The sequence below is a fragment of the Myotis myotis genome, unplaced genomic scaffold (genome assembly GCF_014108235.1).
Source record: "Myotis myotis isolate mMyoMyo1 unplaced genomic scaffold, mMyoMyo1.p scaffold_m19_p_3, whole genome shotgun sequence".
Classification (NCBI taxonomy): Eukaryota; Metazoa; Chordata; class Mammalia; order Chiroptera; family Vespertilionidae; genus Myotis; species Myotis myotis.
The window spans coordinates 142095464-142113318 of NW_023416335.1; the positions used below are offsets into that span (position 1 = coordinate 142095464).

The following is a 17855-nucleotide window of genomic DNA, read 5'->3' on the forward strand; positions in this document are numbered from 1 at the left end:
CTTACTGGGGATTGAGCCTGCAACCTAGGCATGTGCCCTGGCCGAGAATCAACCGGTGACCTCTTGGCTCATGGGTCAATGCTCAACCAAATGAGCCACACCATCGGGGCTTCTCTATCTTCTTTAAAAATTTTCTGCCAACCATAAACTCATTATCTCTCTGACTTTTAATGCCATTTATCAAGTTGTTATAAATTCATGGTAGGCTTCTAGGCTTTTTCTTTGGTCTCATCTACCTGTAATATATTTTTGCACCAATATAATTCTATCTTTTTTATTGTTGTTGTTGTTAATTCTCACCCCAGGATATTTTCTTCCACTGATTTTTAGAGAGAGTGGGAGGGTGGAGAGGGAGGGGGAGAGGGAGAGAGAGAAACATTGATGTGAGAGAGACACATCTATTGGTTGCCTTCTGCATGCACCCAGACCAGGGCTGGGGATCAAAGCTGCAACACAGGTATGTGCCCTTGACCAGGAAGCAAGCCCATGACCTTTTGGTGCAGGACCCGAAGCTGTTTCCATTGAGCCACACTGACTAGGGCTATAATTCCATCTTAATTAGTATTGCTTTATATTAAATACCTGCAGCTTGTTTATCTTCAATATTGTCTTAGCATACTGGGCCCTTTTCTCTTTAATAGAAATTTTGATTAAGTTAGTTTAGTTCTATGAAAAATTCTATGGGGATATTGATTAGAATTATTGAATTTACGGACTTCATCCCCTCCCTTTTTTTATTATTCCCAATAGAGGAGGAGAAAATTCTGCTTTATAGAGTTAGAAGCAGAAAATTGGCATGTCTTCTCGTCTCTTCCTTGGGAATCAGCTGTCTGCAGAAGTACACATTCTGTTCTATGCATTATATTTTACAAGTACCTCCCCAACGGGAATGAGTGAATTAGTCTGTTAAATTCTAGCATCAAAGACTTAACTTCCTGTTGCTGTATTCTTAAACTCAATCAATAATAAAATTCATATTTTGATCTTAACCTGCTTAATTCTTATTTCTGTATTGGTTAAGAACTTGGGTAGGTTATTGGTACTGCTTATCAGATACCTAAAAGCCCAATATGGAACTTTCCATTAATAATACAGATGCCTGTTTACTTCTTTTATGTTTTCACGGAGTCACTAGACTCATTGAAGCTATTACTTCAACTTATCACTGTTATACTGAGTTCTGTTCACCTTTGAGAAGCAATATAATGTAATGGCTATGAGCAAGATTTTTTTTCTAGCTTTGCCATGTACTAACTGTATGTCTATGTAAAATTTGCTTGTGAAATGGGGATAATAATAATTACTTCACAGAGTTATTGCAAGCATTAAATAAGCCAATACACATTGAAGTGATTTTAATAATAGTGTCTAGGAAGTTCTCAATAAATAGTAACTATTATTAAAGCTGTTATTTTCTCAGCATTTAGAGTTGTTTGTGGCACATAATGGGCATTCAGTGAGCACATTAATACTAATGGATTAAATTGAATTGAGATGATCAAGCTTTTATGGCTCTACCCTGTGTTCACAAACTCATTTGGTCTACTGCCTCTTGTTGGCTGTATCTTGTTTACCTTTCATAGAGACCTAGGTTTTATAGAAATAAAACATTTGAAGATCTTTATATCCCTTGCTATTTGCATTGTTGCAATGTTATTACACCTGCAGGATATATCATAAGACTATTTAGGAAGGCTATTAAAAATATATCACTGAATCTTAAGATTTCTTAACATAGAGATTATTGGTAGTAGAGTGCCAAAGTGTGTACATTGGTGCTTTGCTTCATATTATTAAACAGAACTTTAAGAAGAGCAATCTTTGTGAGATCACTCAGTGCTGTCTGAAGGCCATAAAGATTAAATGTCTGATCTGAGGTCTCATAGACCAATTCCAAGGCTAAAACCTCATCGAATTCTCTTTTGCATTCTCCTGGATTTTGGTAAGAAATGTTTTGAGCTACCCCTACTGAAAACCTGACTGCTAGTGACTTAAACAAGTCAGGATTTATTTTTTATATATAACTAGCTTCTGGACGTTGTTGTTGGTTTTACTTCAGTAGCTCAGAAATGGCACAGCTCTGGGCTGACTTTTTCCAGGTTTGATTGGCCTTTCTGACATGGTTGCTTGATGGCTATAGTGGCTTCTAGTGTCATATCCCTGCCATGTTCACAGTCAGGAGCTCTTCCCATGCCACTCTCTTATCCGGACAAACCAGTCTTTCTTGGAAGTTTATTGGTAGAACTGGGCTGCTCGGTCACGTAAAATTGAAGAGGCTAAGAAAGCAAATTGTATGGTGGAAGGAAAACAAGGAGAATAGGGTTAGAAATGCCGTCGGGTTAGCCCTGCAGCAGTGCCAGTCACTATGCTACTGTACATTCTAACATAAAAGTTGTTCGTCTTACGTGCCATATTTTAGGTTTATACTTATGTGTCTGCTGCAATGATCAATCTGGAAAAAAGAGGTTAAATGGTCATCTTAATGCAATTTGTGCATTTCAAAACATTAACAACTTTTTTGTACTTTTATTGTTTATATCAAATGTATGTAACTTTAAAATCATTGTTGACAAATGTGTTTCTTAACAGGATAAAAACACATTCTACATTAACCGAAAATATGCTTTCTCATAAAGTACAATTTGACTGTAGGATCATATCAAGGTAATTATAATTTTATTAAACTTTTAAATCTTATGATTATAAAATGTATCCTATTTTCAAATAGAAATGACAATAGTGAGATTAGTTAAATTTGTCACAAACAAGTGAAAATGTGAATTTAGAAAAAACATTTTTAGGTAATATATATTGATCTGTTATAAAAATTATAGGAAGTATGAACCTAACTAAAAGCATTTTAATTAGAAGTTATTTAAAATGTGATTTTAAAATGTCTTTCGAAAAGAAATAGAGAAGTGAATTTTTAAAAGGTATATATTACTACCAGAAGATTCTAAGCCATTGAAAAAATAACCTTTATGTAAGCTGCTTTTATAATTTCATGTTAATGTCTTAAGTTAGAGTAGATTATTGATAGATGCAAGAAGATGACAAAGTAGATGATTCTTAACTCTCTTTTCGCTGTCTTATAAACTTCCAGTAAAATGTAAATGCTACTTGATATTCTTTGTGTACACTACTGGTAAAGTCTTTTTTTTTTTTTTAACTATCATGTTTGTTTAATGATTTTAAACTTTCTTGGACAAAGGGTAATAAATGCACATCCTTGATTGGCTTCTTGAAAAGTCAACATTTTTTTAAAGATCTTTCACTTTACTTTAAAAGTCTATATCAAATTAGTAATCTGTTTATCCATGTTCATATCAGTGTAAGCTAAAGCTTTTTCTCCATCCAAATCTAACTAAAATGGGCACTGCACAAGCTGTGGCATGTTCTTCCGGCGGCTTCCCCTCCAGTGGTCGGCAAACTCATTAGTCAACAGAGCCAAATATCAACAGTACAACGACTGAAATTTCTTTTGAGAGCCAAATTTTTTAAACTTAAACTATATAAGTAGGTACATTGTTATTAACTTAATTAGGGTTCTCCTAAGGCTTAGGAAGAGCCACACTCAAGGGGCCAAAGAGCCGCATGTGGCTCGCAAGCCGCAGTTTGCCGACCACGGCCCTAACCCCTGCTCATTGCCACACACTCCAGGGAGTTAATATCATCCCTCTGACGAGATGATTTTAGCTTATTATTTAATTTGAAAGTTTTCTTATTTGAAAACTTTTGATATTATTCTCTTTTTCTAGAAATGGACGTGATGCTTGCAGAGAGCTGGTTGGGTTCTTTTTTATTCATGATCAGTCCCTTACAATTTACGAATATCGGCAATTTGGGAAAAATAGGTATGCCATAAAGCATTGTTACATTTCTCAAGATGACTACTTCCGAGAGAAGCTGACTAATTTCACATTCTTGTCATTTAACTTCTAGAACAAATGTGCTTCCTTTTATTAAAAAAAGCACTTATAGTCATCAGTGTGGGCGAAGAAAAGGCAAACAGTACCAACTTGGCGATTTTTATATTGTAAGTTTGTGTATGTGTACAAAGGTTTAATTCCAGGTGTTGGATTTTGTGGGTCCTGTGGGGCTGGAGGAGTGGGCTTCTCTTCTTAGCTGGTTCTCCCTCCTGAGCAGGGGCATTTATTTGTGTGAATGGCCAATGGTTGGTGTTTCCCTGGAGGTTCTGCCTCTCAGACTCAGACCCCAGTGCTCTGAATCGAAGCACAGCTTTTATTCCCTGTAATGTTACCTCTGCCCCCACCCAAATCCACAATGTAAGCCGTGAAGAGCTTATTTCTTGGTACTTTTAAAGGCTTTCCAGGGCCCTAGCATTTTGCTCAGTGGTTAGAGCTTCTGCCTCCAGAATGAACCTGTCTCAGGTTGGATTCCAGTCAAGGCCACCTACCTTAGTTGCAGGCTCAATCCCTGGCCCTGGTTGGGGCACGTGCCAGATGCAACCAACTGATGTGCCTCTCTCACATCGATGTTTCTCTCTGTCTCTCCTCCTCACTTCTACTCCTTCTAAAAAAAAAAAAAAATCAATGGAAAAAATATCCTCAGGTGGGGATTAAACAAACAAACAAACAAACAAAGGTTTTACAGGGCTGTGCCACTGGGCTAGGGGCAATGCTCCACCTAAAACAGGCTTATCTTCTGGGGACACGTGGTTTTTCTCCACACAGAGGGGTAGTTGGCTCTGGAACTGTCATATATCTGATAGTCAGTTTATCTTTGTGATTTTCCACCTCATGTAACTCCTGGCATATGTTGTATCACAAGGAATTCCTAGAATGGGTTGATAATCTATAATAATAGAAGTGTAATATGCTAATTAGACTAGATATTCTTCCAGATGAAGCCGTGGCTGCTAGGGAAACCCGGGTCCCAGGTCCCAGAGGGAAGCTGGTGCCAGTAGCTGGGAGAAGGAAGGCCTATTCTTGCATGAATTGTGTGCATTAGGCCTCTAGTAGATAATGTTACAAATCTGTATAGTGCTCCTATATTTTAAATCATTATATTCACGCTAGAGGCCTGGTGCATGAATTCGTGCATGGGTGGGGTCTGACTGACCCACCCCAATCAGGGTTGGGGGGGGAGTGATCAGGGGCAGGGCCAGTTGGGGGGAGGGGCCTCAAGCGGTTGGCCAGACAGCCCCACCCCCTGATAGAACTCCTGGTGGAACTCCCGGTTGAGGGGACAATTTGCATATTAGCCTTTTATTATATGAGACTAGAGGCCTGGTGCACAAAATTAGTGCATGGGAGTGTGTCTCTCAGCCCGGCCTGCACCCTCTCCAATCTGGGACCCCTCGGGGATGTCCGACTGCCTGTTTAGGCCCGATCCGATAGCCCCCAACTGCCCTCCCCTGCTGGTCTATTCACCCCAAACTGCCTTCTCCTCCCGGCCCAATTGCCCCCAACTGCCCTCCCCTGCTGGCCTGATCACCCACAACTGCCCTCTCCTGCCACTACCGGCATTTTCCGCCAGGACCAGCCTCCTCCACACTGCATGGAGCCACGGGACCCCCAGGCCTCACTGCGCAGAGTGGCCACCAGGCCCCGCCTTTGCTGTGCACACGGCCATCTTGTGGTGGCCATCTTGTGACGACGTCACGCGCGAGGGCGCGAGGACCACCTAGGTTTTTATTAGTTTAGATGTTATCTCATGATTACAATGCAGCACTATCCACCGTGATCATTCATGCAACAAATATTGTATATTCATAGGCTAAGCATTAGAGAGTAATGGGTAAGTCAGACCCATTCCCTGCTTTTGTTGAGTTTAGTCTAATGGGAAACATTGTCAGATAGGAGGGGTAATAATTTAGATTTGTGGAGTCAAAGAAGGATTCATGAAGAAAGTGCCATCTAAATTTCACTAGAGGAGGAATTAACTAGATTGGATAGGGAGATAGGAGAGGTGAGGGAAAGTCTGTCTGGAGTATAGAGTTCAGGGTTGGTGTTGTCAAGAATGAGTCAGAGCTTACTAACAGCAGCGTCTGTTAAAGAGTTACCCAAAATGTGTTGGGTTCGATTCTGGCTCAGGGCACATTGCTGGGTTGTGTACTGAAGGTAACCGATTGATGTTTCACTCTCCTTCTCTCTCTTCCCCTCTCTAAAAATCAATAAAAAGAACACATATCCTCCAGTGAGGATTTAAAAATAAATAAATAAATAAAATGTGTTGGGGAGTCATTGAGAGATAAGATGTGGATGGAATGTGGAGAGAGAGGTATAAAGAACCAGATTGGATTGAAATACAGAGATTTAGGAAGGAGGTTATGACAACCTGAAGTAGGCAGGTGGCTGTGTCTGTGAAACTAATTAGAAAAATAAAATGAAAAATCCTCTTTAGGAGGTAGAATCAGTAAGATGTAGTGACTGTCAGGTGAGGACAAACTTTACATCTTAAGCTGGGATTAAATAGAATATACACATGTCACTCAAGTCTGCCTCTTGAGATCTGAAGAAAATCAGCTCCGACTCCCACTTCACAACCTGCGGAAAGGATGTCTAATGCCTACCCCACGACTGAAGTTACCTCTGGCTCTAGGTGCTATCTCAAATAACTTAGTGTGGTTTATGATTTATTCTACCATTCCTGTTCTATGTCACTTAAAGCAGATGTGGAACTCTGCTCCCTTTGATGATTTCCATCAAAGAAAAGAAGAAGAAAAGGGAGAGAGCGGGGGAAATCTGCACGCAAATTTGATGCTTTGTGTGTATGGCAGACAATTTGAGAGGGACATGGAGGGAAGTTAATATTGCAGCAGTGTCAGCAGCTTACAATTTATTAGACATTCTTATTCTTAGATATATGTCCCTTGAGTATTTCCCATGGTAAAGGTACCTCCTCTTCAATATTCTATTTTTGACTCCTCCCATCTTTTTCTCCTCCCTTCAATACTCCACTTCTGTATGCAGAAATATTCTACCTTGTCCTTTATTTTGGGGGTGGGGGTGTTCTTCTGATTTCCAGATGTTACTCTGGAACTTTTCTATATGCCCCACCAAGGTCTTTTCCTAAACACTTCCTAAAAGAAATTTTAGTGCCAGCTATTAAGATAATAATCAAATAAACACACACATGCCCACAGGCACACATGTGTAAAAAGTGTACCCACATATGTTCATTCATATGCATGAATGTATAGCTTCAGATTCACGGACACAGATCACATGGATGTAACCTATGCACACATGAATACATACACACATTTGCTTTGTATGTATGTTCTTATATGTATAACCCTACTACCCAACCCACATAGTCTCTTCAACTGCTTATTATGATTTGAAAAAGCATTTATATACATCCTATATAATAAAAGGCTAATATGCAAACTGACCAGAGGGACGACTGGTCGCTATGACACACACTGACCACCAGGGGGCAGATGCTCAATGCAGGAACTGCCTCTTGGTGGTCAGTGCACTCCTACAAGCGCTGCTCAGCCAGTAGCTGGGCTCAAGGCTGGTGAGTGCAGTGGTGGTGGCAGGAGCCTCTCCTGCCTCCATGGCAGTGCTAAGGACCACTTTGGGGGTCCTGGACTGCAAGAGGGCGCAGGCCGGGCTGAGGACCCCCCCACCCCCTGTGCACGAATGTCGTGCACCGGGCCTCTAGTTTCAAATAAAGGAGGAAGCACTTAGAGTTACAGGTTTTCTTAAGTAAATGCTCCAGGAAAAAGGAGAGGAGAGAAACCTCTTCCATTATTTTTAAGAGAGAAAATTAAACTTCCCATCTGACTATATTTATATGAGTGACTTAGAGATCAAAATAATAACCATTTTCTGAGTAGGTTAAGTATATTTGATAGGAATATTTTATTGAAGCCTGTAAGTTCAAATTAGGTTAAAAGTAGGTTTTATGTTTATGTGATGTTTGTTATCAAAAGACTAGTTGAAAAAGTGTGATTGATCTATCACAGTTCATCAATTTGCAGTACACCTTTCTGGGCATCAATAGCTGTATTTTCATTTGAATAATTTGTCATTTCTTCCTAAGATTCTTATGAAGATCGAGTTCTTATATTATGTTTCTACACGAATTGTTAAATAGATGATTATTCTAAATCAGAGATTGATTGGGAGATTAGTTCCTTTATTTTTCTATATTATTAGTTGAAGCCTGTGTGACTTCTGAATGGTCTCTAAAATGCTTTTTAAAAATCATTATAAAAGTATACCATGTCACATAGTCAAAATTGAATACTTAAAATTAGTATTAGTTGTATTTTACTTCTTTTAGGCATTATAAGTTTTAAATAATTCATCTGCTAATTTTTTTAGGGTGCAAACTTGACATTTTTAAGTTCTGATCATCTCAGACTTCCAGAAAGCATAAAAGAAAACACATTACTTATCCTTCGAATCACAAATATTGATCAGGTAGCTTCAGATGATCTCAGGTAAGTCACACATGCATTTGTCATTTTGAAGGAAAGTGAAAACACTGTTATTTATTATCTTAAAATTAAATTCAATTCCAAAGCATTTTGACTTAAGTTAGATTTATATTTTTTAAAACAAAGCATAACCATATCTGTCTGTTTTATTTACCTCACACTCCATGTGTGGAAACAGTTACAATCAAGCCATGAACAAAAATTTCCCATTTTATGTTGAAGAATCTGTATTAATTGGCCTTTGCTATAACAATTCTATTTTATAAAATGCTAAAACAGAAATAACATTTAAAAGATGAGATACAGTACATCACACTATAGCAGTGATGGCGAACCTTTTGAGCTCGGCGCGTCAGCATTTTGAAAAACCCTAACTTAACTCTGGTGCCGTGTCACATATAGAAATTTTTTGATATTTGCAACCATAGTAAAACAAAGATTTATATTTTTGATATTTATTTTATATATTTAAATGCCATTTAACAAAGAAAAATCAACCAAAAAAATGAGTTCACCTGTCACCTCTGACACGCGTGTCATAGGTTCGCCATCACTGCACTATAGTTTAATTTCCCCACATTTTAGTGTGATGTTTTGTTTTTATAGCATTAAAAGTGTCTTGGGTCCTACATGTTACTAGTGTTCATTGATTGCTAATATTCATAATGTAAAAATAATGCTATGAATATAAAAGGCTCTTAAATGAATTGGACTTATGTTAATTATTTTTATATATGCTATTGTTATTGCTGAGTGCTTCTTAGTGGTAAATATAGTGCTATTCTGTGTTTCTTAGTGATAAATAGAATTCATTTTATTGTATGGCTCAAAGTGAATGCATTTTTTAGTTTTCCAAAATAGCACTTTATACTTTGCAAGGTAAAACTGCTTTTAAATTTAATAGTTTTAATTATTTTAAAAGAACAATGAAATGGCCACAAAAATGAATATAATGTTTAAAGATAATTCTCGGAAGGTTTTAAGGATGTTAGCCCGTGATTTAGCATATTAAATCCTCCCAGGTCTGAAATCAGCAGGTGGAAGGTGGGACTTGATTAATCTTCTAACTTTGATAGAGTTTCACTGAGCCTTGAGCAGGGAAGAGCTGAGAGTTTCCGCACTCAGAGTTACAAAAGAGATTGTATTTTTTTCATTGTGAACATGTCAATTGCAGAACTGATTCTGTGCAACAAGAGGATGATACAACCAGGCAAGAGGCCAATGATAGGCTGGTCTTCAAAGCCATTCAAGGTCTGTGTCAGTTTAGTATACTCTCAAGTATTTTAAATTTTTAACAATTTTCTGTGTAAGTAATAAAGCAGTATTTTTCAGGTATTTCTTAGTTTTATGGCACTTGACTTTTTTTTGCAAGTTAATTATGTACATATCCATATTATGGTTTCCCAAAAAATGTATACACATACTTTGAATAATTATAAAGGCAGTTTTTATTAAAATACATTTCATTTTCAAAATTGAGCTATCAGTTGTTAAAGGGTGTATATATTTTTTGGGGGGGGACACTGTATATGTTTACAAGTATTTTAAAGATTTCTCCTACTTTAATAATCCTATCTAACTGAATAACTAGTATTATATGAATTATGAATTTAACAACTAGAAAGAACTAGGCAATATGGGTTTATTCATGAACTGAATCAAGTAGCTAATTCTGTAATATAATACTTGTCTTATGCATTAATGATGATATCCAAAAGAGATTTGTAGTAGCTTAGTGTAAAAGAAAAATGCGAGATTGGGAGCCAGATGTGGTTGGACGCTGTCATTCAATAGACATATAATTGTGTAATTCTCTTGTACCTCTTTCTTCATCCTTCAAATGCAGAAAACAATTGGTTTTATTAACTTTACATAGTTGATGTAATATATGTAGGCTTTGGACACTAACACATATTACAGATTTTATTTCTAGAGCCTAATCTTCTACTACAGTATACTAGGCTCAGACAATTCTTTTGTTGAATTTCTTAGCCTAGAAGTAATCACAGAGAGTCATCATATAATTTATGAATTTTGATAAACCCTGATTTATAATTTAAAGATTATCACAGAGTAAGAAGACTAGAAACATTTTAAAGTTGTCGGAATTTGTATTTGAAGTCTCAAATATTCTTGATGCCGTTGTTTGTAAATTGTTTATCCTATCATAGTCAATACAATATTTGTCACTATTATGTCTAGTGATATTTACTTCCTCTATATATTTTATTTACTATGTTATTAGTAAAGTTCCCTATATTTTCTTGAGATGGCACAAATTGCACTAAGTGAAATCACTGACCCACAAAGAGAATACTAGGGGCCTAGAATATAACTTATTATGAATTCCTGGAAGAAAGGATTACTTTCAAATTTATCAGTACAGAATAACACTCCAAGCCTTGATGCTCTTTCACATAGAAGTTTTAATTTGAAAATTGCAAACAGTTTTAGACATTTTGAACTGATCATCTTTGAGTGACTTGCCTGGTGTCAATTTTGTAATTCATTTGAACAACAAAAACAGAGGAAGGAGATGAAAAAATGTGGGATTGTTAGATGCAGAGGATGCCTAGAAAACGAAATTTTATTTTTAACATTTAGGTTATTTTCATGCTGATAAAGTGAAACATTGTTTTCCTATATTTAAAAAATAACACTTTCACCACTCAGTGGTGCTATAGTTCTGGTATATTTGCATGCAATTTTATATATAACCTTCTTTATTAAAAGGATTCTATTTTTCAAAGTTTTTTTGTCAGTCATACATACAGTTAGGTTGACATTACTCATATCAGTTACATCAAGTTTAACTTTCTTACATGAGAGACAATTGCAATTTGATAAATTTGTGAACAGGAAGTATTAGTTTCCTTCTTTCCTCTTCCTAAACAGATAAGCTAAAAGAACAGCTACATAAAAGAGGTGTCCGTATTTTGACTGCAATGGGAAAATACTTTCAACAGCTGGACAAGGAAAGAAATGGACTTTTAGATAAAGCAGATTTTAAGCAAGCTCTAAAAGTCTTTCACTTAGAAATGTCTGAAAAGGTATGCATACAGATACTTCACTGCATCAATGATTTATTATTCTTAGGTGATATTCTTCACTTCTCTACTGAAATTTTAGTAGTTCATATGTCTCCTTCTTCTTCTTTATGCCCTGTTATTAGTATTAAGCCACTAGGAAATAAGCCCTGTTGATTTTTTAAAATTTCAACATTCATTCCTCTACCATATATATAAGTGGGGTTTCCCAAAAAAAATGTATACACACTTTAACAGCTGATAACTCAGTTTTCACTCCTTCTCAGGTTTAACTGATTTGAAATAATGGGTGAAGCTAGACTAAACTTTGAACAAAGAAAATTTATCCTAAAGTGTCTCTAGACTTTTTTTATGGGGATACATAAAATATAAAGTTTACGGTACAAAACTGGCAATAGTCGATGAATTGAGGGTACATAAATACTTAACAATATGATTATTGATGTTTGGGATTCCATTGCTTTGAGTCATCAGCAGTACCTGGACCAGAACAGTCATCACTTTGAAAACAGGCATTGACCGAAAAAAAAAAAAATTCATTTCTGTAGATTCTTTTAAATTTTAAAAATGAACTATATGTTAATAAACACTAACTTTCTAATAACTCAAAGTGTGTATACATTTTGGGGGGGACACTCTGTATATTAAGAACATATTAACTAGCCATTATCTAAAGTTCTGAAAAGATATGCTCTGTCCTCAAAGGTCTTCACAATAAAAGGATAGAAAGATATAAATGATTACAAAATGACATGTGTTAAGTAGTACATGCTTTCAGAACACATGGGATAAATTTCAAATCAGGTTATAGGGAAGGAGAGGGAAGGTCGTAGAAGGATTCCTGGAGGAGGACGTATCCCAGCTGAATTTTAAACATGAGGAATTATCAGACAAGAGGGGAGGGGCGTGGATCAGACAATGGATCATTCTCAGGAAGGAGAAGCGCATGTGAAGGCATGGAGGGGAGAGGGAGTGTGGCCTGTCCAGGAATTACAAATTGTTCATGCCCTCAGTCCCCAGCCCCAGGGCCTTCGCACATACTGTTCCCTCTGCTGTGAAGTAATCTTCCTCTAGACCAGTGGTTCTCAACCTTCCTAGTGCCACGACCTTTTAGTACAGTTCCTCATGTTGTGGTGATCCCCAATTTCATTGTTACAAGCTGAACATAATTAAAGTGTAGTGATTAATCACAAGAACAATATGTAATTATATATGTGTTTTCCGATGGTCTTAGGTGACCCCTGTGAAAGGGTCATTCGACCCCCAAAGGGGTCGCGACCCACAGGTTGAGAACCGCTGCTCTAGATCTTTGCATGCGGGATTTTCTCATCATTCAGGGCACAGCTTTCTCTACAGAGAGTACAGCCCTGGCACTTCTGTCTATAGGAGCACCCATCTGGTCCCTGGATCCCTGGTCTTCTCTCTACCATTTCCCCATTTTCTTTTCTTTATGCTACTTTTTAAGTATTGTCTGGCTGTGCCTGCAAATGGAAAGTAAACCCCATTAGGGCAGAGGCCAGGGCACTTCTTATTTCCTGCTCTTTTTCTTTATTTATTTTTAGTGATATTAGAGAGGAGAGAGAGAGAGAGATCTCGACCATGGACTGGTTGCCTCCCATATGCGAGCCCAACCAGGGGCAGGAGTCCCAACAGGGGGCAGGGAGTGAACTTGCAACCCAGGTGCATGCCTTGACCAGGAATCGAACCCGAGACCCTTGGGTGCATGAGATGACACTCTAATCACTGCACTACCAGCCAGGGCAACCTTGGTGTCTTTATCCACAATTACATAGGTAATTAATAACCGAGATAAAACGGGAACCCAGATAATTCAGTCAAGTCTAGTACTCTTTCTTTATATATGTGTGTATATATATTTTTTACTTCAGAGAAGAAGGAAGAGAGATAGAGGGATAGAAACATCAATGAAGAGAGATAATCATTGATCGGCTGCCTCCTGCACGCCCCCCACTGAGGACCAAGCCTCCAAACTGGGGATGTGCCCTGACCGGGAATTGAACCATGACCTCCTTCCTGGTTCATAGGTCGAAGTTCAACCACTGAGCCACACTGGACAGGCAGTCTAGTATTCTTTCTGCATCACCACAATAGTTCCCTTTTTGGTTGATTTGTTAAATTTTTATGATTAGATTCAGGAATAAAAACAAAAAATTATACAAGGCATCTAACAGAGAGAGAAAATTTTATGAGAATATGAGTAAACTTCCCTTTCTCTCATATATTTTAAACATTTCCTGTCCTGTCTCCTCCCCCCCCCCCCCCCACACACACACACACATCACTGGAGACTGGCCATGCAATGATAAGAAGAATTAAGTGGCTATCAAGTAAGAATATAAACAGAAGCATGGACATATAGAACAGACTGACAGCTCTCAGGGGTGGTGGGGATTGGATGAATGAAGGTGAAGGGATTAGGCAAAGGACATATATACATCACCCATAGGCACAGACAACAGCATGGAGATGGCAGAGGGAAGGGGTGGTGGTGGAAGTGGGCACAGCTGTAATAATGTAAGATAAAAATAAAGTTAAAAAATCTTAATATTAGAATAACATATAAATACTTAACATATAGAAAATAACCTTTTCTTTTAAAACTTGCTTTGCTAACCACTTTTCTATTGGTTATTTCCAATTTATAATTATTACTAGAGGCTTGACGCACAAAATTCATGCAAGGGGCTCAGCTCTCGCAGCCCTGGCTTTGTTTGGAAGGTTGTCCAGAAGGATGTCCAGTCTAATTAGCATATTATGCTTTTATTAGTATAGATAAAAAATGTTGCAATACATATCGTTGTGCAGCCATCTTTGCACAAATAAGTAAATATATATATGAATCACCTAGAAAAGAAATTAGTATGCACCGGAAATAGCTTAATTTCTATAGAGATACTATCATTGAATAAACCTCAGTTTTCTTCAACTAATTATCATTTTTCATTCTGTACCATATCTTGAAAAAAGAAGGGGGTTATATAAATTTGTTGCCACTTTTGGTAACTTACTCAGGTTTTGAAAATTATTCATTTTAAGCCTCAAGCATTGTCTTTTAAATCTAGCATTCCATGAGTTGGGTTAGCAAATACATTTTTTCCTATCCATATTAGTTATGAGTTCACACTTAAAAGCTCATTTTACAGACCCTTAAGGTCTGTATCATGTATAGGTCATTAAAGCAGACAAAAAAATGTATGGGTTGTTGAGATTTAGTTTTTCTTACTAAAGTCTTATTTGAAAAATTAGGAGGAAGTAGAAGAGAATATTTTTTAAAAATATATTTTATTGATTTTTTACAGAGAGGAAGGGAGAGGGATAGAGAATTAGAAACATCGATGAGGGAGAAATATCGATCAGCTGCCTCCTGCATACTCCCCACTGGGGATGTGCCCGCAACCAAGGTACATGCCCTTGACCAGAATCGAACCCGGGACCCTTCAGTTCACAGGCTGACGCTCTATCCTCTGAGCCAAACCGGTCAGGCAGAAGAGAATATTTTTTGAGGACCTGTTATTACTGGAAAGGGGACCTGGCCCGAGCGAGTCTGCCTCAGGGCCACCAGATAGTGTGTGGGTTCTTCACTCCATGCAGGAAAGACTTTACCACACAAGTCCAGGTGATTTTGAGAGTACACTTACTGCAGCTGGGGGCAGTGAACCAAGGAAGAGCCTAGGATCCTAGAAGCAGCAGGAGACTAGGCAGGGCTCACTGGGGAGTCAGAGGAAAGGGGCCTTGGAGACAGGCTCAGGGGGTTAGCCCTGGGTGAGCTGGTGCTGCTGCCCACTGCTCCCCTGGTTGCAAGTCTCCTCGGGACCCTTCAAATTCAGGAGATGCAAGTCTAAGAGGGAAGAAGAGGGGGAAGCGAAGGTGAGGGCATACTCCCAGGAGAGGAGGTATTCTGGGCCCTTTGTTTTGAGGTTTTTTAAAGGCTGGGCATTTAGGGGAGATCTCAATAGATTATTCATCAGCTTTTCCAGGTGTGTCCTTTCAGAGTCATGGTCTCTACTGATTGGTCAGGGCCAGGGCAGGGGGTTGTTAGTCATCGCAGCTGGTCCTGGCATCACCCGCTTGGATTTTCGGCTTTCCTGGGACTGGAGCTGAAATACCATTATTTCTAGTGAGAGGTAAAAGGGTCTAAATCACATGGCCAGCCATATGCCAGGGGAGGAAAGGCCACCCTTGGGGCGAGATCTAGCACTAGTTTTGCTCATTGCTAGGCACCTGGTTTCCTACCCTTGGAGACCTTCTGTGTCTGGCTGTAAGTTGCTGGGCCAGTTTGTTCAGCTAACTGTCTCAGTTTCCCCGGCCCACTTGCCAAGCAATTTTCTTAACTTCTTACTATCCTGCTTCACTATTATTTGTCAATCACCTTGTCAGATGTTTTGTTTACATTCTCATTTAAAGCTAACAACTGAAACCTGAATTTAAGAAAATCTCATGGCGTGACTTCTTTGTTATTAGGAACTCTGGAAATAGAATATTCTATTAAATAGTGCATTTATCAAAGCAATAAGTGGCAATGGTAAAATGAACAAACTGGCAGAAGAGATTTACTCAGAATAACACCTTATGCTGTAAATTGTGGGATAATATTAGAATCATTCAAATATTATGCTTTATACTTTCAAGCCTGAAGACTAGGAGAAATACAATTACTGGTTCTATTGCTATTGGAGGCATTCCAGAACCTGAAGTGATTTTTTAATTGTCACAGATATAATATGTAAAAATAATTAAATGTCCAAAGCCAAGGAAACAATAAGCACTTTTATTTTTGTATGGAAAGAAAATGAATTTAAAATGACAATTTGTGTCTTACTGTCACCCCTAAATGATTATTAAATTTACAGAACTGTTCACCACAGAGTTTCTTTAAATAGCTTTCTGAGTGCCTTTGAATGGATTTGGATATAATTTTTTTTGGGGGGGGGGCGGGGGGGGGAGATTTTCTTAAGTACTCTACCTTGTTTAAGACTATAAAAAGATGTAACAAAACACTATTATCTTATGGTCATGTACAACTTTAAGGTGTAAGAGTCATTGGTCTCCGTGTATTATTTCTAGGATTTTGAGTCTTCATGGCTAATTCTAAATGAAAATGGCAATGGCAGGGTTGACTATGGAGAATTCAGACGTGCCATTATTGGTGAAATGAATGAATACAGAAAATCATTTGTTCGAAAGGTAACTAAGTAATCTTTTAAATAGTTACTTTTAAAAAATATGTTTTTATTGATTTCAGTTAGAGCAGTGGTTCTCAACCTTCCTAATGCCGCGACCCTTTAATACAGTTCCTCATGTTGTGGTGACCCCCAACCATAAAATTATTTTTTTGCTACTTCATAACTGTAATTTTGCTACTGTTATGAATCGTAATGTAAATACCTGATATGCAGGATGGATTTTCTTTGTTACAAATTGAACATAATTAAAACATAGTGATTAATCACAAAAACAATATGTAATTATATATGTGTTTTCCGATGGTCTTAGGCGACCCCTGTGAAAGGGTCGTTCGACCCCCAAAGGGTTGCGACCCATTGGTTGAGAACCGCTGAGTTAGAGGAAGGGAGAGGGAGAGATATAGAAACATTGATGACAGAGAAACATTGATCGGCTGCCTCCTGCATGGCTTCTAGTAGGGATTGAGCCCGCAACCGGGACATATGCCCTGATCACGAATCGAATTGGTGACCTCCTAGTGCAGTGGTCGGCAAACTGCAGTGGCGAGCCACATGCAGCTCAGTGGCCCCTTGAGTGTGGCTCTTCCACAAAATACCACGTGCGGATGCGCATGTACAGTGCGATTGAAACTTTGTGGCCCATGTGCAGAAGTCGGTATTTTGTGGAAGAGCCACACTCAAGGGGCCAAAGAGCCACATGTGGCTCACGAGCCGCAGTTTGCTGACCACTGTAGTGCATTGGACAATGCTCAGCCAACTGAACTACACATGCTGGGCTTTAAATTGTTACTTTAGTAGATTGTTAGGTTCCTTATTGTAAGACTTGAGTGAATTACCACTGAAAATGTTCTAAATGCCTTTATCTGCAATGTATCTTGATTTCAATAAAACAGAAACACATAGAAATACAACTCTCCCAGGATAAATCTAAATAATTTATGCATATATTTTAGGAAAATAATATAAAAGGAATATGAAATATGAATCAAATTTTGGTTCACAAATTACTAGTTCCATAAACACTGTTGTCTCCATAAACTACTAGCTATGTGACTACTGGTAATACTGGAGTGCAGGTTACCTATCTCAACCCCGAGAAAGAAGATACCTACCAAGAAGGGCTCCTGGTGGCTAACTGGTCTCAAATTTATAAATAGAGTCTAACAGCCCTGTCCAAACAGGGCCCTC

The 17855-nt window shown here is 38.2% G+C and overlaps 1 protein-coding gene across 7 annotated transcripts in view; it reads left to right on the top strand.

Annotated features, from left to right (window-relative positions):
* The window catches only part of CAPS2 (calcyphosine 2), a 57091-nt gene that overhangs the window by 31178 nt on the left and 8058 nt on the right, over window positions 1-17855 (top strand). For 5 of the 7 annotated variants that reach the window (XM_036301395.1, XM_036301401.1, XM_036301397.1 and 2 more), the window contains 7 exons: window positions 2590-2664; window positions 3759-3854; window positions 3943-4036; window positions 8301-8419; window positions 9591-9667; window positions 11312-11466; window positions 16549-16668. In XM_036301395.1, the coding sequence (XP_036157288.1) occupies window positions 2590-2664; window positions 3759-3854; window positions 3943-4036; window positions 8301-8419; window positions 9591-9667; window positions 11312-11466; window positions 16549-16668 (736 nt within the window). The remainder of the gene's footprint in view (window positions 1-2589; window positions 2665-3758; window positions 3855-3942; window positions 4037-8300; window positions 8420-9590; window positions 9668-11311; window positions 11467-16548; window positions 16669-17855) is intronic. The other 2 variants (XM_036301396.1, XM_036301399.1) reach the window with 1 other exon arrangement.